This window comes from Hermetia illucens, chromosome 5, assembly GCF_905115235.1.
Source record: "Hermetia illucens chromosome 5, iHerIll2.2.curated.20191125, whole genome shotgun sequence".
Classification (NCBI taxonomy): domain Eukaryota; kingdom Metazoa; phylum Arthropoda; class Insecta; order Diptera; family Stratiomyidae; genus Hermetia; species Hermetia illucens.
Genome location: NC_051853.1, coordinates 116,613,403 through 116,640,831, shown reverse-complemented (window position 1 = coordinate 116,640,831; position 27,429 = coordinate 116,613,403). Strand labels below are relative to the sequence as shown.

At 43.2% G+C, this 27,429-nt stretch overlaps 1 protein-coding gene and 1 long non-coding RNA gene across 2 annotated transcripts; both read right to left on the bottom strand.

Moving 5' to 3' along the window:
- Positions 1-5,112: 5,112 nt before the first annotated feature.
- On the bottom strand, positions 5,113-27,220 carry LOC119657415 (protein yippee). The gene is made up of 3 exons (XM_038064313.1): positions 26,906-27,220; positions 26,661-26,820; positions 5,113-5,842 (listed from the first exon to the last, which is right to left on the bottom strand). Exons 1-3 carry the CDS (start codon positions 27,021-27,023, stop codon positions 5,746-5,748), a joined length of 375 nt encoding a protein of 124 aa, XP_037920241.1. The 5' UTR covers positions 27,024-27,220; the 3' UTR covers positions 5,113-5,745.
- Positions 5,896-26,651, bottom strand: LOC119657416. The gene is made up of 3 exons (XR_005250133.1): positions 26,161-26,651; positions 6,053-6,161; positions 5,896-5,994 (listed from the first exon to the last, which is right to left on the bottom strand). It is a non-coding gene; the product is annotated as an uncharacterized LOC119657416 (long non-coding RNA).
- Positions 27,221-27,429: the final 209 nt, after the last annotated feature.

The following is a 27,429-nucleotide window of genomic DNA, read 5'->3' as shown; positions in this document are numbered from 1 at the left end:
CCACCATTGTTTTGGTTGCTTACCATTGCTTTCGATGTTCTGACCAATACTGGTTGTTGAATTCTCGTTAACGTGAATTACGTGACCACACCATCGAAAACGCCTCTCTTGCAGTTTTTCCACGATCGATGCAAACCCATATCGATCGCGGATATTCTCATTTCAGACCTAATCAAAACGTGTCACGACACCAGTGCAATGCAACATCTTCGTCCCCACTATCGCAAGACGCCGTTCATTGTCCTTTATAGTCGGCCAACACTCAGAACTATAGAGAGCGGCAGACGGACGTCATTGCAGTAAATTTTAAATTTGGGACGTGCGCTGATACGTCGATCACAAAGAACACCAGTTGGGGAATGCCACTTCATCCAGGTAGCGTTAATGCGTAAAACAATTTCATTACGCAGTTCTCCATTGGCTGATAGCATTGACTCGAGATATTTAAATACATATTTCCCGCAGCTCCTCCACAGTTACAGGCGGTATTATGCCGTCATTTAGCTGGACAAAAATTTGCCTTCCCCTATTTTCGTGGTGAGGGAACAGAGTGGTAACAATCTGTTTCAGGAGGCGCGGACAAGTCACCTGGGGTGATTTCCGCAGCCTTTTCATCACCACTCTGTAAGCCTCGCCCCAAAGGTTTATGTCGGCATGGTCGCACAGCTGTTTGAAGCAGTCCCTTTTGCTCCTTCGAATGGCTTCCTTGAGGCGGCCACACAATTGCTTGTGTGCCTCCTCTCGACCGTCGCCACCGGGTTTTCCCCTGAGCCTCTGGCAAAGCCTCCTTGCCCGAAAACATGCGGCTCGCAAACTTGCGAACGCTTTCACTGTCCACCCAAGCATACCACCCGGCATTTTGCGAAAACTCTTTTTCGAGCTCGATCCGCCTTTGATCTCTATGCAGATTGCCTGGTGGTCGCTGTGAGTATAATCCTCACTGACATGCCAAGCGATTCTACTCGCTAAAGTGGCACTCACGTATGTCAGGTCCACTATAGACCCCAGGCCCCTTCCCCGGAAAGTGTACGAAGACCCAACATTCGCCAGTACCACGTCCAGCTCCGCGAATGCTTCGAGGAGAACATGTCCCCTGACATTAGTTATCCGGCTGCCCCATTCAAGAGCCCACGCATTGAAATCGCCTCCTATTATGATCGGCCAACGTCCTCTTGCATCCAAAACAAGAGCAGCAAGCATCCGCTCATACTCGACGAGTGTAGCGTTGGGTGGAACATAGCAGCTGTAGATGTGGATGCCCTTCACCTTCGCTCTGATGAAGCCCTCCTCCGGGTGCTCCATTATTTCCTGGAAGGCTTGTTCTCCACAAGTCCACAGCGCTGCTTGGCCCGTTTGGTCTTTGACCCAAACGCTACCATCGCGGTTTCGGTATGGTTCACTTAGTATGGCCACATCGATGTTTTTCTCGCGGATGGTTTGCGCGAGTAGATCCTGCGCCGCCTCGCAGTGATTGAGGTTGATTTGTATCAACCTCATCTGCGATTTATGCTAAAGGCTCTCCTGTATTCCGGGCACCTGCTGCTGCCCGCAATGTGCCCTCCCTTCCTTTGCACAGTAGACAATTTCGGTCAGCTCCGCAGTCCTTGCTGATGTGGCCTTCCATTCCGCATCTCCTGCATTGCTTTGACCTGTCATTTGGGTTAGTGCATGACTTCGCAATGTGACCAAAGCCAAGGCATCTAAAGCACCGTTTTAACGCCACCTGTTCCCTAAGGCGACACATAACCCAGCCTATTCTCATTCTCCCTGCTGCTAACAGTTTGAGTGCGTTCTCCAATGGTAGGCTGATGATGGCGGTTTGTGTTCCCCCATAGAATTTCCTTAGCGTTTTCACCACTGACTCTTGTAGTCCGACAAAATCGAACTGTTTCTCCAACGCTTCGCGAACCTTCTCCTTCGTCGTGATTTCATCTATATCTTTGCAGATTATAGTGATCTCCGGCCTGCTAGCACTTATGTCGGCTTCCTGCCCTAAAGTTTTCCCGATTTGGCTTAAGAATTTGTCCGCGGTTACATCCTTGGATTTCTTAAGTTCCAACATAAGATCTCCCTTCTGCGACCGTCTAATACGGCTGACGTTGTCTTCCAAATTGGTGAGTTCGGGGTCTGCCTTCACTTTCCTGAGAATGTCGGCGTATGGCCCTTCGCCTCGTTTGGAAATGAAAATCACCTCTGGTCTAATCTTCCTCCGATAATTTCTTTTCCGCGGTTCTACCTTCCTCCAAGCTTCCGCATCCGCCTTTGAAGGTTCGATCACTTTTCTCGAGGTAGCCACTTTTTGGGAGTGAGTCCTTTTTTCTTTTCGGGGTTTGCTGGCCTGTTGAGTCATTCAGCTTCTCGCGCAGCCTCTTCCCCGGTTTCTCCCCTTTTGTGTTTTGAACCGGCGTTACTTGAGTTGCCTGGTTCACTTTTCCAATCGGCGACTTCCCCACTCGTTCATCCTGGGCCTTGCCGTACATCAAACGGATGCCTCTTATCATGGCCCTTATATTTTGGTGAATGTTCCTGCGCTCCTTTATAAACTCACACAGCTCCATGATCTTTTTACCGAGGGCAGCAAAGGAGATCTGGAGCTGCCAGACTGATCATTGCCCAAAACATCGCTCGGGTGAATCGGCGTCAGTGATTCTTCCTCATCGAAGACTCCCGCTATACGCTTCCCACTGGGAGTAGCGATCGTGGGGGCTTGTGCCCATGTGGGAGGGGATCTGCGAAAAATCGAGCTCCTTCTGAACGGATCCATCACTGGAGCCAGTTCAAGTTCCTCCCGTACGCTTGTAACATTAGATGCCACAGTAGCCAAGGTTCCCACTACTGAGGCACTGCGGTCGTTGGATATCGACGGCCGGGAGCCCGCTTGCTCACTCCCAAAAACCGCCGGCACTGGGTTTGCGAAGCCCTGCACCGTAACTTCATTCTTCTTCTGCTCATCCATGTTTGGTTTTATTTCTGGGTATCCTTCCCATAGCCAATTTTTATCCACGGGCGGGCTTTACTTCCCACCTACCCGGCCTGCGCATAAACATGCCCATACACGCACATCTCCGGATGCGTGCATGTGCATGGCCATGACACATTCGCCGAGCATTCCCTTATCCGCACGAAGGGACGCGCCTGATGGGAGATTTGGCAACTCCATACAGAGGGTCAATGCTATAAGCCAATGGAGAACTACGTTATGTTCCTCACATAGGGAAACAAAACCTTTTATACCTGAAGCGTCAAGCTTCCGGTTTCCCGACTTGTTTATAAATATTATGCTTACACATACTTCGTCATGATTTTACATCTCGTCAGTGCTGTGCTGGGACAGCCGCCATTTTGTATCTTTTTTTACAAGTGAAATTGTTTACTTCAAAGTGTAATAAACGGCCAATCAATACTGACTTTTTTCTTAATGATACTTTCAACTTTTTTCGGGGGAGTTTGTAGGTTGCTCAGTTTAGTGCTAATTGGACAACTGGGAAGCTCAAGTTGGGTTCGAGGATCATCATCATTAAAGACGCAACAACCGGTATCCGGTTTAGGCCTGCCTTAGTAAGAAACACCAAACACCCCTTTTTGTACCGAGGTCCACCAATTCGATATGCCATCCCTCCATCTCAGGCAGGGTTTGCCTCGTCTTCTTTTTCTACCATAGATATTGCCCTTTTAGACTTTCTGGACTGGATCATCATCATCCATACGGATTAGGTGTCCCGCTAACCGCAACCTGTTTAGCCGGATTTTACCAGACGGTCGTGGTATCGCTCATAGATTTCATTGTTATGTAGGTTATGGAATCGTCCATCCTTATGTAGGGGGACAAACATTCTTCGAAGGATTCTTTTCTCGCGCGCGCCAGTAGTTGGGTGGATTTGAAGAGTATAGTTCCTCTTGTATTGACATCTACATCGCGAATCACTTTCTCCAGGGCCAGCTGAAAGAGGTCCCATGATAGGGCATCCTTTATTTGACCTCGCACATTGGTCAGGGTCAGTCTAGTCAAGCTTATCAACTTCGTCGGGATACCGAATTCTTTTTTGTTACCGTGGCTATGCTGCCTTAAAGTCGATGAAAATAAGGTGCAACTGATGGCCTGCAGTTTTTCCATCACTTACATCCATCACTCTTATAGATAGTACTGAGCAAAGTGGTACCCCTATAATTGCTGCACTGCGTGATATCTTCTTTTTTGTCTGGACACATAATGCCTCATTGCCGGTCGTCAGGCGTTGATTCGCTGTCCCACACCTTGAGCATCAGTTGATGAACCGCTTGTGTTTCTGGTCGTCTCAATATTTAACGAATTCGGTTGTAAGTCCATCGGCTCCAGGCGACTTACGGTTTTTGAGCCGATGAATTGCACGGACTGTTTCTTCCACGCTTGGTATTGGCAGCATTTGTCCATCGTCTTCAGTTGGCGGGACCTCTATCTCGTCCATATTTTAGTTGTTGAGCAGTTCATCAAAATACTCAACCCAACGCTCCAACATGCCTATTCTGCGGGAAATCAGATTTCCCTCTTTGTCTCGGTAGGATAAACATCGAGGTGTACAAGGCTTTATCCTGCTGACTTGTTGGTAAAACTTTCGTGGCTGATATGGTTGCTCCCTGTACTTTTCGAGTTCAAAGACCTGTTGGTTCTCCTAGGTTTCTTTTTTGCGTCTGTGAAGTCGCTTCTCCGCTCGACGGAATTCGTGATAAGTCTCTCCGCGTGCCTGCGTTCTTTGAGAATGCAGCATAACTCGGTTTGCAGAAATTTTCCGTTCCGTTGCTAACTCACAATAATTGGTGATCGATGGGTTGAAATCTTTCAGGTGAGCTGTGATTGCTTTGTCCTCATTACTTTAAGTCCAATTCCTGCCGAAGCTTTAAAATTGTCGACAAATAGAATTCTTCGAAATCGGCTCTCTTTGAAGAATTTGGTATTGCTATAGGGGCGGCTTCCATTATAATTTCATTGAAAAGTTCAAGCATTTAATCGATATCAGATTTTCTGCTTAATTGAACATTCAGCGAAGTAATATTGCCTTATTGAATGGTCGCGAATTTGTTCATTTGTTCGTCAACCCAGTTGAATTTCTGGCGTTAAAAATATTTAAACATGACTTGAAGGGATTCGCAGACGTATTTATTGTTTGCTTATATATAATTGTTTATGTACACGTTTTAACTTAAGCAACGAATATATTTTTCCCCAATAATATTTGAAATGTATCCAAAGTGACTACCAGATTTTTTTAAATTGGATTATTGCTCATTACAGTGTTCTAAAATCAACACAATATGCGAAAATCATTAAAAAGGAGGTGCATCCTTATAGGAAGAGTTAATCTAGAATAGACAAACTGTTTAACACAACATGCGATATACGTTTAACAAAGCGTTTTGAAACCAATTTTGCAGATGGTTTCGAAACATTTTTGCAGTTTCTTTTGCAATTAAATTTCTACAGAAAAATTACTTCCGTGAAATCAGCAATTCATCTCAATAAAAGTCTTATAATCAGTATGAAATTAAAGTCACTTAACTCTTATCATCTTCAGAACAAGGGAAAATGAAATACAAATTGCCTTAAAAAATTCTGTCTGATGGTTTCCAATCAAGAATTAAATTATCATAAATAAATTCTTTTACATCTTAAATATAATCTTGTTAAATATAAAAATGATATAATAAAATACAGATCTGCAGTAAAAAAGAATCTTTGAAGCCAATTAAAAATATTTATCAAAAGAAATGCTAATGTTCCGGATAATTACGTGGATTGTAAGGATCTAGAAATCCATCTGACTCCGCTATAAGGGCATACTCCAAAATGACTCTTCCTTCCTTGTATCTGAAAAAGAGAAAGAAAATAAAAAAAGCCTTTTTTTTAAATAGTAAAACTGTTACATTTTAACTTGCAATATTTTTATATGTTTCAACATTCTTAAGTTACCGAATAGACAGAATTATGTTCGCTTATATTGTGTTGTTTGTTGATTTCCACTTTCCCATTATTAATATTAAAACAAAAAGACTATATAAAAGCGAATAATATACATACATAGATATCGCCCGATAGGCCGGGCTTTTCAATCAATGTCGCAATTGCGTTCTGCGCATTTTCACGTAATTGTGGGATGGTTGGTTGGTTGCACCTTTCATGGAAATCTCTATTCAATCGAAATGTCAAATTAAACGTATTGACGTGAAAAAAGGTATTTTGGTGATGATAAATAAATTGTCTCACTTTGGTTTCTTCTCAATCGATTACATAGAAAGCGGCGATACAATATCATGTCACTCTGTCAATTTTCATTCGGCTATTTCTAACTTGTCGCATTATTCCATGGATACGTACACACAGACTGTCTATCAGTTGGATTTCACCTGGGCGGTAACGTAACACCACACAACCACAACGCGATCAGTAGTAGATTTAGGATTTGCCTTCTGAATGTATGAAACTGGTGCATTGTATCCGCATTTACTCGCAAGAATGGAGAGCCAGGGCAAATCAAAGAATATATTCCAGGTGTCAAAAAGACGCCAGAGAGCACATTGCTTTTCGTTTTGGATCCTCCTGCACTGCCCATATAAATACCATGCAAATCATTCTGGATATCCATTGTCCATTATCATTATGTCCGGATAGCTGAGTGGTTAGAGCGCAAGGCTGTCGTACGGAAGGTCGCGGTTCAAATCTCACTGGTGGCAGTGGAATTTGTATCGTGATTTGACGTCGGACACCAGTCGACTCAGCTGTGAATGAGTACCTGTGTCAAATCAGGGTAATAATCTCGGACGAGCGCAATGCTGACCACATTGCCTCCTAGTGTACCGTTACGGTCTTGAATGAAGTGTTCTAACACACTTCAAGGACCTGATCCAACATGGATTGTTGCGCCAACGATTATTATTATTATTATAAATCATTCTGGAATAATACTTCCATCTGCTCTTTATCGATTTCGAATTTTTGTCTGGAATGCACTCTCTAAAGAGGAGTCCACTAGGGATTCATATTGTCGCCGCTCTCCTAATCGCAGACGTTGTCCTTGCCGGCCTGGCCGAAGGAAATGTAGAGCTTCAATGAACCATGTCATTTTTGCACATACACCTCGACTATGGTAATGGCACCTGTCTACTCTCTCGCCGAGCTATGCTCCCAACAACCCGTCGTCGACGACATACTGTTCGAGTACAGCACCTGTCATAAAATCAGATGCTTTTCGCTTGATCGGTAATGAACATGTAATCAGATCCACCACATCGCCATCGGTAGTAGGTTTACAAGTTGGCTTCCAAATGTGCGTAATGTGGCACTCATCTGTTGTTTGCTCACCTTCATTTGCGTCTACTCGCTAGGAAACAGATGTCAACCTTCAAATTCAATACGAGCGGTTTCCGCGACCTGGTTGCCGTCCAGCAGTGGCGCAAACGGCGCAAAAACGTTGAGCAACCCACCCGAAAATATTCATGAACACTGGGCCGCCAAAAAAAGTGTCTTTATATCTGGCGAGAATGAAGTTGTCTTAAAAGGACGTCACAAGACCTGACTGACTACGGAAACATGAAGGCGGATCAATGAACTGAAGAGACGGTTGATAATTGCGAGCAGGGCCAAATGTCAGGCACTGGAATCCCATCATCGTGACAAAGTATGGGAAGTACAGAGTAGCATTCGCTAAGATAACACTATTGCGTCGACCAGGGAAGGAACATTAACAATAGGTTGGGCACAATGGTTCTTTAAGGACGCGGTGCGACTTTCCCTTAACAGAATAACAATAGGTTTCTCATAAGTGGTGATGAGCAACTGAAGAAATGGAAGGCGTATTTAACCATAATTATCAATCGTATTACTCCGCCATGTATAAAAAACATGGCGTAACATTTTGAACCCAAGCCCAGATAAGGAAAGAGGGTTTGACGGTAAAATGCAAATAAAATAAACAGTAAATAAAATATTAAAATATATGTAGTTATAGTTAGTTGGAATTTGAGTCCACGTTTTTATTTTTTACAGTGCTTATAGATTAAGAAAAGAACTAGGGGTTTTTCTTATTCTGTAAATTGTTCTATTTCCTTTAGCATCCACCCCGAAACAATTTTATGCTGAAGAAAATAAAAAAATTACAGAATAAGGAAAAAATCTAATTCTTTTGTTCATGGTTTGAATTAGGAGGAACTCCGCCATGCTATTAACATAGTATGCTGGTCCCAAGCCCAGGTAAAGGAGGAGGGTTTGAGGCAACGTACTCTGTACTATCCTCAGTAAAACAAAAATAAAATGCTGAGATCAGGGAAAGAGATAAATAGAGTATAGTTGGAGTTATTCCACTATGCTAAATCCTACCTGATCTCTCTTGGTGACAGGCCCCGCGACAGGTCGACCAAGAAAATGCATAGAATGTCGTTACAACATGATGATCGGATTAAGTCACTGGCCTCGGAGAAATGCTAGGGCGTCCACCTCAGTCGACGCGGCAGGACGGGCCCCGGTCCTGTCGAGAAATGGGCAAGGGTTCTTGACGCATGGACGGCGTCAGGACGTAAGCAAGTTAGTCCGCACACAACGAACAAAACAAATACGTGTCTGCACGCTAAATGTTGGTACCCTAACTGGAAAGACCGAGGAACTCGCAAGAGCCCTTCGGAAAAGGTGCATTGACATCTGCGCTCTGCAAGAAACCCGATGGTCTGGTTCCAAAAGCTGCGACATTGAACGCGAACGCGGTAAAAATGGCTACAAACTTCTCTATTTTGGTAACCCACACACTCAATATGGTGTTGGCATTGCCATCTCAGAGGGTTTCCGTGATGCCATTAAAGAAGTCGAACGATTTGATGATCGGCTGATGAAGCTCACCATTATATCAGCTGATCGCACTATTCACTTCTTCACCGCGTATGCACCACAGACAGGCCGACCTGATGCCGAGAAAGATGCCTTCTGGCAACTTCTCGATGAAAAGACTTGTCACGTGCCTGCTGACGATTACATAATCATTGCCGGCGACCTTAACGGTCATGTCGGTGAAAAGGCAGACGGTAACAGGTGCCATGGGGGAAAGGGGTTCGGAGCGCGCAACGAAGGTGGCGAGCGTATAATCGATTTTGCGGACACCCATGACCTTGTACTTATGAATACATGGTTCATCAAACGATTGTCTCATCTTCCCACATTTTATAGTGGGAACAATAAAACGCAAATCGACTATATTCTCATAAGACGTCAACATTTTACCACTGTCACTGATTGCAAAGTCGTTCCCTATGAGACCATCGCACCTCAGCATCGGCCGTTGATTGCTGTCCTGCGAATTAAGCCACCGATAAAACGGCGTGAGGAACGCACTGGCCCGCCGCGCATTAAATGGTGGCGATTTGGTGAGAAGAACGAAGAAGCGGTCTCACTCATGCGATTGCCAACCATTACGAATGTGGAAGAATCATGGAACCAAATGAAAGACACGATCCACAAAGCGGCCTCTGCAACCCTCGGGGTCACCAAGCCGGGTAAGCGGTACATCAACCGAGATACTTGGCTTTGGAATGATGATGTTGAAATGAAGGTCCGTGAAAAGAAACGCCTCTACCACAAATTTCTCGACGATAAAACGCCTGCTAATTGGCAAATTTATAAGAATGCCAACCGGGAAGCAAAGAAAGCGGTCGCTGTCACCCGAGCGAAACATTTTAAAAATCTTTACGATAAACTGGACACTCGGGATGGCGAGAGAGATCTGTACCGACTTGCTAAAAGCCGTGATGAACGCACACAGGATATCGAACACTTCTGTTGTGTTAATGACAAGAACGGTACTTTGCTTACTGATCGTCGAGCCGCGACGGATAGATGGCGAGAATACTTCGAGCAGATTTCAACTGAAGAATTTGCTCATCCTCCACTTCCACAATCATTGCCGACATTTGGAGCAGTTCCACCAGTCAGCGTAACTGAAGTCGAGGAGGCAATAAAACAAATGAAATCGGGGAAAGCAACAGGACCTGACGACATCGCATCTGAGCTCTGGAAAGCAAAGAGCTGGGACCCAACACCGTGGCTGAGTGAATTCTTTAACCGGGTTATTCAGGAAGGAAGAACACCATCTGACTGGCAAGAAAGTACCACTGTTCCAATATGGAAAAAGAAAGGTAGTCCAGCAGAATGTTCAAATTACCGTCCGATCCGGTTACTTTCCCATACCATGAAGATTTTTGAACGCATTCTTGACAACCGTATTCGCGAAATCGTTGAAATAACCGTGAATCAAGCCGGATTTGTCAAGAACTGCGGAACTACTGACGCAATACACGCTGCGCGGTTACTCATGGAGAAACACCGTGAGAAGCATCGCCCTCTTTACATTGCCTTTCTGGATCTAGAGAAAGCGTTTGACCGTGTACCACACGAACTCATCTGGTATGCTTTACGACAACACTTCGTGCCAGAAGAACTCGTGCGCTGGGTTCAATTGCTCTACCACGATCCGAAAAGTAAAGTTCGAAGTATGGCGGGTGTATCAAAACCGCTTCGTGTCTCTGTTGGAGTTCATCAAGGAAGTGCCCTCTCACCACTCCTCTTTGTCCTTGTTATGGACACCGTCACACGGGATATCCAACGTCCAGCGCCCTACACACTGCTTTATGCAGATGATGTTTTCCTAGCATCAGATAGCAAAAATGATCTCGAGCAACTTGTTCAAAAATGGAATGATCGCCTCATGCAACACGGTCTCAGATTGAATTTAAACAAAACTGAATTTTTGACGACCGATCCCCATGAAACAGGCACAATCACTGTCAGCGGCAGTGATCTGCCCAGATCTGAGCGATTTAAATACCTCGGGTCAACGCTATCAGCCAATGGAGAACTGCGTTATGAAATTGCTTCACGCATTAACGCAACCTGGATGAAGTGGCGTTCCACAACTGGTGTCCTTTGTGATCGACGTATCAACGAACGTCTCAAATCTAAAATTTACCGCAATGTTGTCCGTCCAGTCGCTCTCTATGGTTCTGAGTGTTGGCCGACCATAAAAGACAATGAACGGCGTCTCGCGGTAATGGAGACGAAGATGCTACGTTGGACTAGTGGCGTCACACGTTTAGATCACATCCGAAATGAGGATATCCGCGATCGTTATGGGGTTGCACCGATCGTGGAAAAGTTGCGAGAGAGGCGTCTTCGATGGTATGGTCACGCAATTCGTGCAAACGAGAATTCACTTGCAAAGATTGGTCTGAACATCGAAGTCGATGGTAAACGACCAAAAGGCAGACCTAAGCAACGGTGGCTTGATACGCTGGATGGGGATTTGAAAGCCTCGAGATTGCACCCAGATCAGGCATTCGATAGAGCCAAATGGCGAAGCCGATCACGACGAGCCGACCCCGCTTGTGAACGGGATAAAGGCTGAAGAAAAAGAAGAAGATGGTTTGAATTAGGAGGTAGTTAGTCAACCGAAATTTTAAGTGAAAGATTTGGCTTTGTAGATATTTTCCTTTTTATTGGCTGAAAGTATTTTGTAATGTATACAAATACGTATTTCGGGGACCAACTGTCCCCTCTTTTACCAAAGACACAGAAGGTTTCCTTACAATAATGAAGATCTTACGTTAAATTAGTGACGTAATACGATATCATATTCGAAATGTGGACATCTACGATCGATATGGGGTTGCGCCAATTAACGCTCACGAGAACACATTAGCCAAGATTGGTCCATTTAAGGCGATGGGAAATGACGCAAAGACCAACAGAACGAGTGATAATGAAGAATCTGGCTGGTCACGATGGGAAGAATATCTCGACTAATGGCTAAAATTTTCTCTTGAGAGAAAAAGCATGCGCTTAGCACTGGGGTAACAGGCAAGGAAATGCCGGAGAATTAAAAAAGAAAACAAATCGGGAAACCGGAAGCTTGACACATCAGATATGAAAGGTTTTGTTGATCTTTCATGAAATACTATTCGGGTACACGATGGTTTCATTTATACATAGCTCGTAATGTATATAAATTGAACGTACCCGATATTCAATTCGATGTGGTACTGACATAGCGAGTACCAATTTAACGCAGAAGAGGCAATTTTGACATACTGTAACTTTGTTAATCTTCTTCTTCTTTTTCTTCAGCCTTTGTCCCGTTCACAAGCGGGGTCGGCTCGTCGTGATCGGCTTCGCCATTTGGCTCTATCGAATGCCTGATCTGGGTGCAATCTCGAGGCTTTCAAATCCCCATCCAGCGTATCAAGCCACCGTTGCTTAGGTCTGCCTTTTGGTCGTTTACCATCGACTTCGATGTTCAGACCAATCTTGGCAATTGAATTCTCGTTTGCACGAATTGCGTGACCATACCATCGAAGAGGCCTCTCGAAACTTTTCCACGATCGGTGCAACCCCATAACGATCGCGGATATCCTCATTTCGGATGTGATCTAAACGTGTGACGCCACTAGTCCAACGTAGCATCTTCGTCTCCATTACCGCAAGACGCCGTTCATTGTCTTTTATGGTCGGCCAACACTCAGAACCATAGAGAGCGACTGGACGGACGACATTGCGGTAAATTTCAGATTTGAGACGTTCGTTGATACGTCGATCACAAAGGACACCAGTTGTGGAACGCCACTTCATCCAGGTTGCGTTAATGCGTGAAGCAATTTCATAACGCAGTTCTCCATTGGCTGATAGCGTTGACCCGAGGTATTTAAATCGCTCAGTTCTGGGCAGATCACTGCCGTTGACAGTGATTGTGCCTGTTTCATGGGGATCGGTCGTCAAAAATTCAATTTTGTTTAAATTCAATCCGAAACCGTGTTGCATGAGGCGATCATTCCATTTTTGAACAAGTTGCTCGAGATCATTTTTGCTATCAGATGCTAGGAAAACATCATCTGCATAAAGCAGTGTGTAGGACGCTGGACGTTGGATATCCCGTGTGACGGTGTCCATAACAAGGACAAAGAGGAGTGGTGAGAGGGCACTTCCTTGATGAACACCAACAAAGACACGAAGCGGTTTTGATACACCCGCCATACTTCGAACTTTACTTTTTGGATCATGGTAGAGCAATTGAACCCAGCGCACGAGTTCTTCTGGCACGAAGTGTTGTCGTAAAGCATACCAGATGGTACACGGTCAAAAGCTTTCTCTAGATCCAAAAAGGCAATGTAAAGAGGGCGATGCTTCTCACGGTGTTTCTCCATGAGTAACCGCGCAGCGTGTATTGCGTCAGTAGTCCCGCAGTTCTTGACAAATCCGGCTTGATTCACGGTTATTTCAACGATTTCGCGAATACGGTTGTCAAGAATGCGTTCTAAAATCTTCATGGTATGGGAAAGTAATAATAGTAGGATTTCCACTAAACTTTCCAAATTGCTCCATATTAAAGTCTATAATAGTGCAAAATTTTACGGGTCTAGAATGAACTTTAGGGAAGTTCGCAGTAAATATATTGATACACTATTGTCAACTTTATTTTAGCAGATATTAATATGAAGGGTATTCCGGGCCTAGATGTCATATAGAAACATCATGATATTTTTCAGGTGGGTAGTTTATGAAAACACTCCTTTGTATTGTACACCCCCGCCCCTTTTGCATATATGGGGACCCCCCTTAAGTTCTGCATAGAACAATTTAAACCGATGCATACGTGGGGGTTCGCAGTTCCCACAAAATTTGGTGTCAATCAGCACAACCGTGAGAAAAGTGCGTGTGACAGACAGACAGACTTACGTAGAAGAGCATAAACTTGCGTTGCAGGGGCTCGGAACTAAAGATGCGCGAAACATCATCTTAGTAGGAAATATGATATCACATCGCCTTTTGAAGATAAGTAATATTATATCACAAACATCACCTTTCATTACAAAAAAAAACGGACGACATTACCTTTTATTATTTATCGCAAAAGTCATATGCACTTTCTACTGCTTTGCTCTGCATTGTGTAGATAGAACGGCTATTAATTATGAATATCGTATCGTTTGATTGATGCCAATTAAAGGATAATCAATCGCTTATTGCTGTTGTTTTATTATAGCTTAATCAAGCATATGCTTCTATGATATATGTAGTAAGGCAGGTATATAAACTCTTTTAGTATAAATCCATGCATTATGTGCAATATAAAATAATGTCTTGCTTAACCCTATATTTGGTCTAGCACCAACATACGCACATCAATCAGCAACCGAGCGATAACATTACGGATCAATTTTACTTAAAGCAAATAATCTACATACACGTATTCACTTGCACCCGAAATAATTTTTCTGGCCGAAAGCCAGTACAAAGTCAGCGCAGCCATAACAAAAACACCACCACCAGGAATGCTTGGTGTCGGCATCAGTTCGGCACTCGACAACTGCCGCCCCCACTTGTGCTACGAAGGGCGGTGATGTTTTGTAATTTTACATTACAGTGTAAAGCATAACTTTTCAGAAACCGGCAGCTCTTGGGATTGGACAAGCAGGCTCCCAGCCGTCGATATTTCTCAACTGCAATGCCTCGGTTTTGAACAACTTGGCCACCGTGGCATCTAATTCCACAAGCAGCTTAGGCAAGGCGGTGTTTAAACTTCGCTCCCTATAGCGTCAATAACAAAAGCGCAGAAGGATGTGCCCAAAGGTAAACGATGGGCGTCAAATACCACAGTAACGCCAACCACATCCGAGCGTAAAGGGTTAGGGGAGACTCCTCAGAATCGAGAGCCGGATCCGTTTAGAATTCCAATGATTATGAGATCTCCTCCAATGTCGAAGGCGGAGAAAACCTGGGCCAAAGAAGCGTCTCAAAATGTACGAAAAGAAGAATGAAGACTGTGGAACGGAAGTCCGACCTGGAAGAGTCATCCTTAATTTTGCTTGAAGCGAAAATCATTGAGTTGTCAGAATTTATCAAAGATTAACACAAAGTGCACCAAGCAATCAAGCATATGATGACAGATGCGAAAGAATCGAAGAACAGCCCTAAAATTACTCCTTCGACAGTAACGCAGAGAGGGTTCGGGAAAAGGAAGACGGGCATTCAGGAAATCAGCAGATTCCAAAAAAAAAACAAAAAAGCGTAGCACCCACTTTGAGGAAGGGGCCTAAAATCTCGGAAGGCGAGAAAATAATGCCTAAAATACTAGCATCACCAAGGGAGCCGATGTTTAACAAAGTACACGACGGTTGGACTAAAGCTGGACCAAAAAAGCCAACAAAGAAGTCATCCAGGAATGTATGAAGCAGCCTACATGTGGGTTTGTATGGGCCAAAATAGACGGCATATATGTCTATAGTTGCCATCCTTCTCCAAGCGTGACGCTGGCTGAATTCAAGAACATGTTGGACAGATTGGTCTTAAACGCTTTTGCTTTAAACGCTTTAAACTCCTTTTGGACGGAGACCAAAAGCCATTGCCGGTGACTTTAATGCATCGGCCACAGAATGCGGAAGTTCACTGACGAATGCAACAGGGCGTTGTCTCTTGGACGTTTTCGCGCAGTTAGATATCATATTAGCAAATTAATACTTACCGGAAAGGTGGGTCCGATTCGGTTGTGGATCTGTATTTTGTTAGTTCTTCACTAACTCGCGATTAGATTACACTCACAATGATCACCAGACAATAATCTTTGATCTAAGGAGCAAGTCAAGCGGTTTGAAATCTAGTTTGTTCTGCGACAACAATTGACGAGCAAACATTCATGGATGTGTGGTTGGACCACGACACCCTGGGAAAGAGCCCTCCATATCACGGAGCGTATCGCGACGGCATGCGACTTATCGATGCCGAGACGTTATCCTTTCCCCAGTAGAAGTCATAACTGCTGGTGGAATTGTGAATGTCTTCGGTCGGCGTGTCATGGGACTAGACGAGCAGTCCAGACAGCGAGCTTACAAGAAAACTTCAAGAAACCTAAAGTTGGCTATACATCGAAGTAATAGAGAGTGCAATCTGCGCGGAGGCGGATATAGACTCATGGGGAAGCGCCTACAGGGTTGTGATGGGGAGATTTAGAGGTAAGGCAATTCTGCAAATTACATGTCCCCATCTCCTACTGAAAATCAGAAGAACACAAGCGGTGACATTCCACTGATACCTTTAGATTTAGCTGTAATATCCCCAGTAACGACGAAAGTAGTACTGGAGATTTACGGTAAGGTCCTCGACGGCATACCAAACAAAGCCCTTAAGATGGCCGTTAAGGCGAGATATATTCATACAGTTATTTGAAAGCATGCTTGGCAAATGGGATCTTCCCCGAGACATCGAAAAGACAAAAATTAGTGTCATTGCCTAAATCTGGTAAGCCTCCGGTAAACCATCTTTCTACAGGCCTATATGTATATTGAACACTATGGAGAATGGAGTGAATAATCTACAACAGTTTACACCCGGCTGAAGAGAGTCTAATTCGGATTTCGTACGCCAGATCAACCGTCGGCGCCACCAAACTGGGACTGAAAATTCGATGCACGGAGCAAGTATTGTTCCTATGATTACCATTGACGTGCAAAATGCATTCAACTCGACCAGTTGGAACCTTATAAGGAGGACATTGGATGTCATTGGTGTACCCTGCTAGTCGACAGCTATTTTACAGATAGAAGGATGCAACAAAACAAAAAATAAACTGTCGCTACGGATGTCACACAGAACTCTTTTCTTGGAACGCTATTGTGGAACATCAGGTACAATGATGTCCTCAATATCTCGGTTGCTAGCGAGGCCATAATAGTGGTTTAAGCCGACAATTGTTGTTGCAAAAGCTCTGGCGGATATGAAATTGTATTTATCCTAAGCATATAAAGAAGTGGCTGAAAGGTGCAGGTCTTGGACTTGCGGGGGATAAAACAGAGATGGTGCTTATCACGAAGCGGCGTAAGGAAAGCGCACCCCGTATAAGAATCGGGAAGCATATCATCACTTCAAAATCAAAAATTAAATACCTTGGAGTTATGATAAAGGTGTGGACGCAAAGAACCCATGGTGAGATAAACTATGATATCACGCAGTTTTTCACGAGACATAGCGGTTACAGTAAATACCTTTATAAGTTTAAACTGCTCAGCTCACCCAATTGTTCCAGCTGCGACGGTACTCCGGAGGACCTGGAGCATGTTTTCTTCCATTGTTCTAGATTCACAGAGGAAAGGAAAAGCTTAGAGTCATTGGGAGGAACAGTAGTACCGGAAAATATAATTGGGAAAATGCTTGCGTGCCAGGGGACCTGGAATGCAGTGAACGACATGGTGGGGCGGAGAATTTTGAGATAGGCGGAGGAGACTAGAAAGGCGCGAATGCAATCAATGAGCGAAGGGAGAGGCTAGAACTATGTCCACCCCGCGATGAGATACTTTGTAGTGGTTTTCTGAGTGTAATTACGCGGTATTTCAAAGGATTAAATTATTTGAAATAATAAAAACTTATTTTTCTTATTCGCTAGTGTCAATTTATTGGCTTTGCAAATATTAATATTTCGAGAACTACTTGTTCCTTTCATCAGTGCTAACAAGTCCTTGATGGACACACACGCCTTATGCACCTCAATGTTTATCCTGCCGAGACAAAGAGGGAAATCTGATTTCCGACAGAATGGGTATTTGGAACTGCTCAACAACCAAGATATCGGCGAGTTGTAGGTCCCGCCAACTGAAGACGATGGACAAATGCTACCAACACCAATTATGAAACAGTTCGTGCAAATCACCGACTTAAAAACCGTAAATCGCCAGGAGCCGGTGGACTTACAGGCGAATTGGTTAAATATTGAGACGACCAACTACACCAAGCCGTTCATTAACTGATGCTCAAGGTGTAGGACAGCGAATCAATGCCTCACAACGGACAATGAGGCATCATCTATCCAAACATAAAATGGAAGATATCACGCAGTACAGTAATTATAGAGATACCACGTTGCTGAGCACCATCTATAAGATATTCTCTGCTATCTTACTAGGCCAACTCCGCCATGCTATTAACATAGTATGCTGGTCCCAAGCCCAGGCAAAGGAAGAGGGTTTGAGGCAACGTACTCTGTACCAACCTCAGTAAAACAAAAATAAAATGCTGAGATCAGGGAAGGAGATAAATAGAATATAGTTGGAGTTATTTCACTATGCTAAATCCTACCTGATCTCTCTTGGTGACAGGTCCCGCGACAGGCCGACCAAGAAAATGCATACAATGTCGTTACAAACATGACAATCAGGCATTCGATAGAGCCAAATGGCGAAATCGATCACGACGAGCCGACCCCGCTTGTGAACGGGACAAAGGCTGAAAAAAAAGAAGATCTTACTAGGCCGAATAGTCAATACGCCCAGAATATCATTGGTCCATACCAAAGAGGCTTCAGTCCAGCAAATCAGCAATAGATCAGATTTTCTCTCTGCGGCAAGCGATAGAAAATCTGCTGACCAACTGACAACATAGCCACGGTAAAACTGAGACAATTCGGTATCCCGATGAAATTGATAAGACTGACTAGGCTGACCCTGACCAATGTTCGAGGGCAGATAAAAGCAGCACGATCATTCTCGGGACCATTCAACATTAACAACCGTCAAAGACAAAGGGATGCCCTACCATGCGAGCTCTTTAAAAGGCACTATCCTCTTCAAGTCCACCCAACTACTGGCTTACGCTGACGATATTGAGATTATGAGAAGAGTAACCCGATAGGTACAGTCAACCTTCATCCAGATCGAGTAGGCGACGAGAGATCTCTGTTCAGCTCGAAAATTCTAACCATAGGGTCAAAGCTATTACAGTACAAGACAGTGATCTTGCCATCCTTGTATATTCCTCGTAGACCTGCGAACTCTTGGCTGCATTCGAGAGAAGAATCCTCCGAAAAATGATTGGCCCCCCTGATGACCAAATCCGTAGCTTACATAACAACCAAATCTATGAGCGATACCACGTCCGTCTGGTTGTGGATAAAATCCGACTCAACAAGCTGCGGTGGGCAAGTCACCTAATCTTTATGGATGAGAATGATGCAGCCCGAAAAGTTTATATGGGTAATATCAGTGGTAGAAAAAGCAGACGAGACAAAACCTGTCTGAGATGGAGCGATGGCCTAGGTCAGGACGCCAGACAGTTTTTAATAATAATAATCTTTGGCGCAAAAATCTATATTGGATCAGGGCCTTGAAGTGTGTTAGAGCACCTCACTCAAGACCGTAACGGTACACTACAGTATACTGTCGGAGGCAAAGTGGTCAGCAGTGCGCTCGCCCGAGATTGCTACCCTGATTTGACTCAGGTACTCGACTACATTCCTCTGCCACCAATGAGATTTCAATCGCGACCTTCTGCTTTTTAGACAGTTTTTAGGGATATCGAATTTGTGGACCTCGGCACAAAACCAGGGCGCCCGGAGTTCCATACTAAGGCAAGCCCAGACCGGATACCGGTTGTTGCATCTTTGATGATGATGAACTTTTCATCAATGCATATCAAATTAAAACCTGGAACAGTTCTATGGTTACGCAACTCTCGAACGAACTGAAAAGGTCCCTCACCGGCATTGGTAATGATGAAGACAGAATTCCAAACCTGTTTATGCTTATAGCGAAAGCAATAATACTGATTTGAGCATTAAAAGAAAGTAGGACAGGAACAGAAAAATAACAGGGGAAGCTATATAAAAATCATAACACGGCACAAAATGTTTCTTAACAGCAGTTTGATAGAGAAAGGGCAGAACAACAAAATGCCCCCTTCGCAATACACATTCTTTAAGAGGCACTTCAAAATCTGCCTGTATGACATTGAACAATTAATTTCGTTGTCGACCGTTCATCACGAATTTATTAATTGAATAGAGTCAATGGGATGAACTAGATTCTTGTGGAAGTCTTTTCAGTTTTGCCCCCGAGTAGCAGAATTGGTTGCTGATGAATCGTTTGGTGGTGATAAAATAAGTTGAGTCATTTGTTGACTGGCTGATGAAAATCACTATCACTTGAGTTCATTGCATATCATTCATTTATGGTCTAGACGCCACGGACAGATCGACCCAAACATGCAACAAAGAAAACTCAACTGTGACGGTTTGAAGAATGCATTAAATATGCAAATATTACATTTCTACTATGTCGTTCACTCAAAAGAGTTGCATTATACGGAGAAGGTACAAAATCTATTTTACCTAGAATCTTATTAGTTATAATTTCTCCCCGCAATTATGAGTCCCAATAGTGAGTGGACCCTCCTTTGTTGCTCAAAACTTTTAATATCCAGTTTGATAAAGATACAAAATACAAATCTCTTACGAAATTTTGGTCAATTGGCCACTATACTTGACTGATAGCATTTTTTAGTTCTATAACTGTTTAACTGTTGCAAACTGCCATCTTTCAGCAAAAAAAAAGTTTGTTAATTTCCCCCATACGTTTTCAATTATGTTGTATGTTGTGTTTTACTCATATCTGTATTTAGAAGTTGTCCCCGATTAGAAAGGATATATTGCGAAAATAATAAAATCTACGGTGAACAACAAGCACCGCAGAGAAAATGAAATTGGTTAAACAGCTGAAAAATAAGGATACATATTATCTAAAATTGGATAAGAGCAACGCATTTGTGATTATAGACAGGAAAGTACACGAGAAACTTAAAGGTTGCGTTAAATTAAAAACCCATCGGTTGCCTGATTCAATTAAACGGGTAGAAAGATATTGAAGTAAAGCAAATCAATTACACATATATATATAATTACATATAGCTAGCATGGAACAACTTAGAATACCCAACCTGGCCCTACCAGGAATCAGGTGTGAACTAAAAGTCCACAAACGACGAAGAAATGAGAGAAATAATATTTGAAAGAGTGCCGGATAAAAATGATGAAATTTTAGTTTCATACAATGTAAATGCTATTCCTATTTTTAGAATCTCTGTGAAAGAAACATGATCTTAAGGATAAAAGGAAAGTCAAGTTCTGCACAAAACTAGCCGCGAACTGTATTTCAATAAACTGCTTCATATTCAGGGATAAGTACTATAAAGTGGACAAAGGGATATAAGGGATAAATAGCATCAAGGAATCCGCAAACCCCACTACTTACAAAATTTTGAACGGCAAATTTAGAGAAAACAACTCGGAATAACGGAAGTTGAGCGCTTCAGGTATAAAGGTTTTGTATTCATTTTATGTAACAAATTTCCTATGCATGTTTTTCTATTCGTACATAGCTAAAAATCCAAAATATTCCTTGCTATGTGCAAATTTCTGTCGTTCTTATGAGTTCACTTTGTACACCTATAATCGTCATACATGCCTAAGATTGCAGTCAATTTCCGTGAGATGCAAAACTTTGACCTCCTATAACTTTATTAGTTAGGAGTAATAATAATAATCGCGCAACAATCCATATTGGATCTGGGCTTTGAAGTGTGTTAGAGCACTTCATTCAAGACCGTAACGGTACACTACAGTACAATGTAGGAGGCAATGTGGTCAGCATTGCGCTCCCCCGAGATTATTACCCTGATTTGACTCAGGTACTCATTCACAGCTAAGTCGACTGGTGTCCGACGTCAAATCACGATACAAATCCCACTGCCCACTGCCTAGTGCTCTAACAGTAGCCGCTCGAAAATTAGAACTCGCGAAAATTAGAAAAGCTTGGAATTAAGAGTAAACAAATCTGTTTGTACGTGTCGCTCTGGAATTAGAATGAGTGGTTACATTTTTGAGTAGAGTAGATGAATATGTTGGTTAGCCATCGGACTACAAAGTAATCACCTCCCCGTCATCAGAGAACTGTCTGAAACCGTTTGATACATTACTTCGACTAGTCCTCCCATTCCCCCGACATAGGAAACCTTTAAATCAGGGAATTCTTTCCACCAAAGCGAAGGAATAGGAGGAAGAACATTGCTAATTTTAAGAATCTTCCCCAATCCGGTCCCTCCACCAATGTAGCGCAACCTTCTTCGGGAGATTAAGTACCCGAATGTAATGTGCAATACGGCTCTATCTGTCATTACTCCTCAACACTTCCCTGAAAATGTTGCACGGCTAGAGCCCCTTCCATTGTATCTGTCATTGCTGACGAATCTCGTACCAACTTCGACAAGAAAAAATATGGAATCGATGTCGTCGCTACCTCATACAGTGCCCAAGACAGGGAATCGTGCCTTGTGCAGATGACACGGAAAACCTCCATGCCCGCTTAAAAGTTAGACAAGGAAGGAATCAATCTTACCATAGCTTCGGATCTGATACGGATTTAAGATGCCTATGAACGTACAAGCGAGTTTTTACTTACTCAGTGTAATTTGCCGTTCTTTACGAGCAACCACCTCCATTGAACCCTCAGCTTCTGAATGGTTTTGCGGTTCTTGGCGCTCAGAACAACGGATATCAATTCGGAGATCACTGTCACTCCCGGTTCTAAAACAGCGCAGCAGACAAAGGTCACAAGCAAAGTTCTCCATCTCTGTATCCGTGCAAGGCGCATACGATATACCTCCTTCCCAAGGGCATCAGCTCGAAATATCCATGCAATAAACTAGAATGTTGTGTTGCACTCATAAAAAGGTTTTTCCTGCTAGAAGGAGGAACCACAACGTTTATCAATAACTGACTTAAGGTCGAAATTTCAGCTACGGCCTTATCCACTGCTTGCTGCTTGGTTATGAAAGCTCATTTTCGAGCCGAGCGTCGATCCCATGTATTTAACTGTTGATTTTAACTCTATAATCAAACCGTCGATCAATATACGATGCATGGCCGGGATTTTCTTTTTGATCAAGATAACTGCTGCGGTTCTTTCCCGCGGAATCGACTCAGTGCAACTCTTCTGACATGTCAAGTCTTAGCAGGTTATCGTCAGATGCATTTCAGAGATCTAGTCCTGAGATGATTGCTTGTGCTACCGCCGACGCGATCCCCATCCACTTCTGGTTCTCCGAACTCTCATAGGCAGGAAGTGGTCCTCAGGTAATCCCTCAATATTCGTAACCTGACACATAGAATTAACTTTCAAGTAAGCCTAACATATCCGCAATTTTACAAATTTGTATGTATTTCTGGCATCAAGCGGAGAGCATTAATCGCCGAGATTAACAATTGGTATCCCACTCCGATGAACAGCGTCCACAATCTCCATGAGAGGATCCCCTATGGAACTCCATTCTCTTAAATTGAACTGTCTTGTCACCTTCTGGCGTGAAACACCAGTTTATATACTTCTGCAAAAATACCGTCGGTTCCTGCGGCCTTTTTATTTTTGATAGAAAGGACCGTCATTCCAGGTCTTTCATATTAAAAAGTGGAAAGTCCTCGGCAGGGGTTCATACAGAATAATTTCTGCAGAATTCGGTCCATCTGTTCGGCATTAAGTGAAAAGCGCAGTATCCCGATTTTTCGGATGATAAGCTTATTACCGAGGCCTTACGGACCCCCATACATCTCGTTGACTACCTCCTGCCAGCAGCGAGCTGCGCAGTCTCCTTTTAGCTGATCAAGGCTATTGATCATTGGGGCGCATGTTTCCTCAAGACTGTTTGAAGATTGTGCCAAATGGTGGAGCTTATGGCATTCTCTTCGCAGGTCGACATTTGCCGCAGTTCACCAATACATGCACCTCCGGAGCATGATCACATTAACAGCTGCAATGCCACCATGCTCCACGCAGAGGTCACCTTTTCGACATTCCAAGGGCAGGGAGAGCGTCGGCCTGGTGCAGACCGAAAGATAGTGTCAATCACTTCAAAAGCGATGTCTTGAATAGTCACTCAGCGCAGTATTCCAGAATTCGCTGCTCGTCCACCGATTACATAACTGATTCCGAAGCAAAAGTTCTGTCGAGAATGCTTCCTCTGCAGCCTGGGCACCGGAACGTTGGCGTGAATCCGATGTTTAAAACTACGGGCCCCGTTCTCGCCGCTATTATTAGACATTATCGTAACACTTTGTGTCCAGATGACTCGGTGGTTACAGTACTAGGTTGGCGTAGCAAAAGGTCGCGGTATAAATCTCACTGATGACAAAGGGATTTGTATCGTGACTGGATGGCGGGTACTAGTCCTGTAAATGATGTAAATTAAAATCTCGAATCGCGAATCAAATTCGCCCACAATTTCCAATTCACGATGAAGAAAGAATTTTTTTTCGATTATACACATACACACCTAGAGAAGTGCATAGAATTTTTACGATATGTCAATTTTTGCAAAAGAGCGCGCTTTAAAAAAATCAAAATTTTCGACAAAAATAAAGTTTTTGGTATGTTCGCATCGCACAAAAAAGGTTACGCAAAATTCAAAACAAAAGTATTCAGAAATCTTTCCTATTTTAATCCTTTGTGTAAATTTTTTTTTTTCACCAAATATAATCATGTGGGATATCAAACGAAAGGTATCGATAAGTACTTTTCCGATCTTAATTTTGACATCTGCTGGAAAAGTGCAAAATCTTTAAGTGCATCCTAGCACCACGAAGTTTTGCAGCAATGTAGGCCATGACATATATGATGACCTGCCAAGTTTGGTGGAAATCTCACTATTATTAACAAATTTATAATAGACCGAAGTTATCGCTTCTGTGCAAATCCAAAACTTTGAATGTCAGTATCACGCGAAAGTGGGTATTCTCATATAATATATACATATGTTACGCTCTAAGCTCTAATGGGATAAATGTCCACAAAATATTTTTGTACACGAAACCTTCTATACCTAAAGCGTCCAGCTTCCGGTTTCTCGACTTGTTTCTCTTAGGGAGTAATGATTTGACGCGACAGAAACAAGTTTGACCTACTATAATTTTGTTAATAATACTGGACATCCACCAAACTTTCCCGATTCCAGCGATGCCATCTGCTGCATGTGTGGAGGCTTATAGTTCCAAACTTTCTACCGAATTTCGACAGATATACAGACAAGTATATTTATTTACTAACGTATTATGCAATGAGCCGAGCATTTACAGCGGAAATATTGAAAATGTAAACCGCCACTAGCCCAGGCAGAAAAGACCTGTTCAAAATCTCCTATAAGACAAGGGCGGTTGTCGAAAGCCCTTTTTTTCTGACGAGAAACAATTCAACTTAGACAGCTCCGATTGCTTTCAGGGGGATAGGGAAATGGGTGCCTTGTTCCTAGTGGATCGAATGGTAGATTGTCGTTAGAAGGATTGCGAAGGATCTGCGAAATGCTCAGCAACTAAGCGAATCTATGTACTCACTACTGAGGCCTAGGTGCGTGTTCCTGTTTTAAGAGTATCTTGTGATGACGCGATGGCTGTTTCTTATTTCGGGTTTTCGTTTAATTTCTTACGTCAATAGTAGTGTTCAGATTGATCTTGTATTTTATATTACTCGCATTTTGAAATGCAAAATACGCAAAGATTATAAATTGTCGAGACTAGTGAAGTTAACTCATGTTTGCCCCACATCTTACATTTTCTGCCAGGTGTTAGGATATGACCCCATTTATGATACGCGACGCGGCCACAAACTATACTGCCTATCAAAATATCTTTATATAGTTTTTTGGGCAGCAATACACATTCGAGTGACGCTGTGCAAGGCAACATTTAGGCAAACGATGCGACGCGGCTGAGTTGTCTGGCAGAGAATATTTTACAGTGTTGCGTATCATTCCCATATAATGAATTCCGTTGCCTGCTACGATTTTTGAGTTTTTTTTACATCCACCTGTTAAAATGTCAAAATACGCACTTGTTTGCAGTTGGCTGCCGCGCTAATACAATATAGGCATGCCGCGTCGCGGCAGTTGCACTAAATGTACTGTCGCGTAGCATAAATGGAGTTGGGCCTTAAAGGTACGGCCGCATCTACGCTACGCGACACGGCCGCAAACTGCACTAAATTTCAAAATATATTCATATGATTTTATAGGAAGCAATCAGGAAGACTATACAGGAGGTGAAACATGGCAAAATTGCGGTGCGTCCTGCGCAATGTAATGTATATTAATGGGTTTGTATCGTGTTTCTATAACACTTTTGTGTGTGCGAATCTATGTAACTAAGCAGCCAGATATACACAACAAATGCATACATATATAAATACAATAGGAGATTGATAAAGTGTCATCGCAATATTATTCGGATCGCCGATCTACGATTGGTTTTGGCACCAAGGTGGAAAATTTCTATATCAAACGGGGCCAGATGCACTAACCCCATCATAGAAATGGAAACCAATACCAATGATGATGCGCGGAATGCAACTGCGATCCCGATTGAAAAGCCCCGTCCACATGACGCTATGTTATGCTATGCAAAACTTCAAGCTTCGCCTAGGTAGTTCCACCTCATGTGTTTAGTCTTCTTGGTAGCAATACACACTTGAGCGACGTTGCGCGCTGGGCTACGCTGTTCGCTGACAAGGAGTTTTTATAGCGTCACGTATCAGTGAACTGCCTGGGTTGTCGGATTTGGTTTTTGTCGACCCGTTAAAAAGTCAAAATATGTAGTATACAGTTGACTGCTGCGGTAGTGCAATATGAGCATGCCACACCGCGGCAGTTGTTTTATATAGCGTCGCGTCGCGCAGATGTGATTGAGTCTTTAAGATTGATGACATTTCTTACTAATATGTTGTTTTAAAAAAAATTAAGCCAGCAAACAACTTTCAGGTAAATCAATCTTTCCAAACATTTTCAAACTAAAAGAACTCACTTTTGAGAGTCGTCAGTGGCAAATTCGTACATCCATCCCAACTTAGCCGAACAGTTCTTGCACATTACGTCGCGCACCATATGACGTCCCGTCAGCATTACACGATCCTGCACGTTGCTGTACGTTAAATTGACAACACGCTTGAAAAGGTACGCTCTTCCTAAAAGCACATTTAACGAAATATGTTGAATTTTCTATACAAATGTGGGTTCTTTAACGCAAGTTTTATCCAGGAAAACACAAACCCGTCGCTCCAGTGAACCGGGTGCTAATTAATTCCGTCTTATTTGTCAAGTTCGCGTCACAGGCATGGCAGGAAAATAGCTTTACACCTCCCATATGCTCCAGGAAAGTTCTGCCCATTTCTTAATATTTCCGTGATTCTTGGCACACAGTCGCGTACTTTCACACTTATCTTCAAATTTTTTGGACAATTCAAGCCCTTTTTAGTGGGAATTCAATCAATTATGACCGCTTTGAGTACTTTTCCACTGCCGTACTTGTCACGTATCAGCTGTTCTTTGTTTTCAGTTTCTGCTTTTCTCTCTCAAAAACTACCGAGTAGGGGAAAAGTGCGACTAAACTCGTTAAAGCCTGGGATAAAACCACCGCGAGCGTGCGTCTGTAAATTGTCAAGTCAATTTCATGCAACACCGAGCGAGAATCCCGAATTGATTTGACAGTTCGAACTTAATGCTCGTTCTTTTGAATGGAATCCCTAGTACCCTCACGTAAAGCGCGAAACACAACAGCGGAATGAATTTGACAG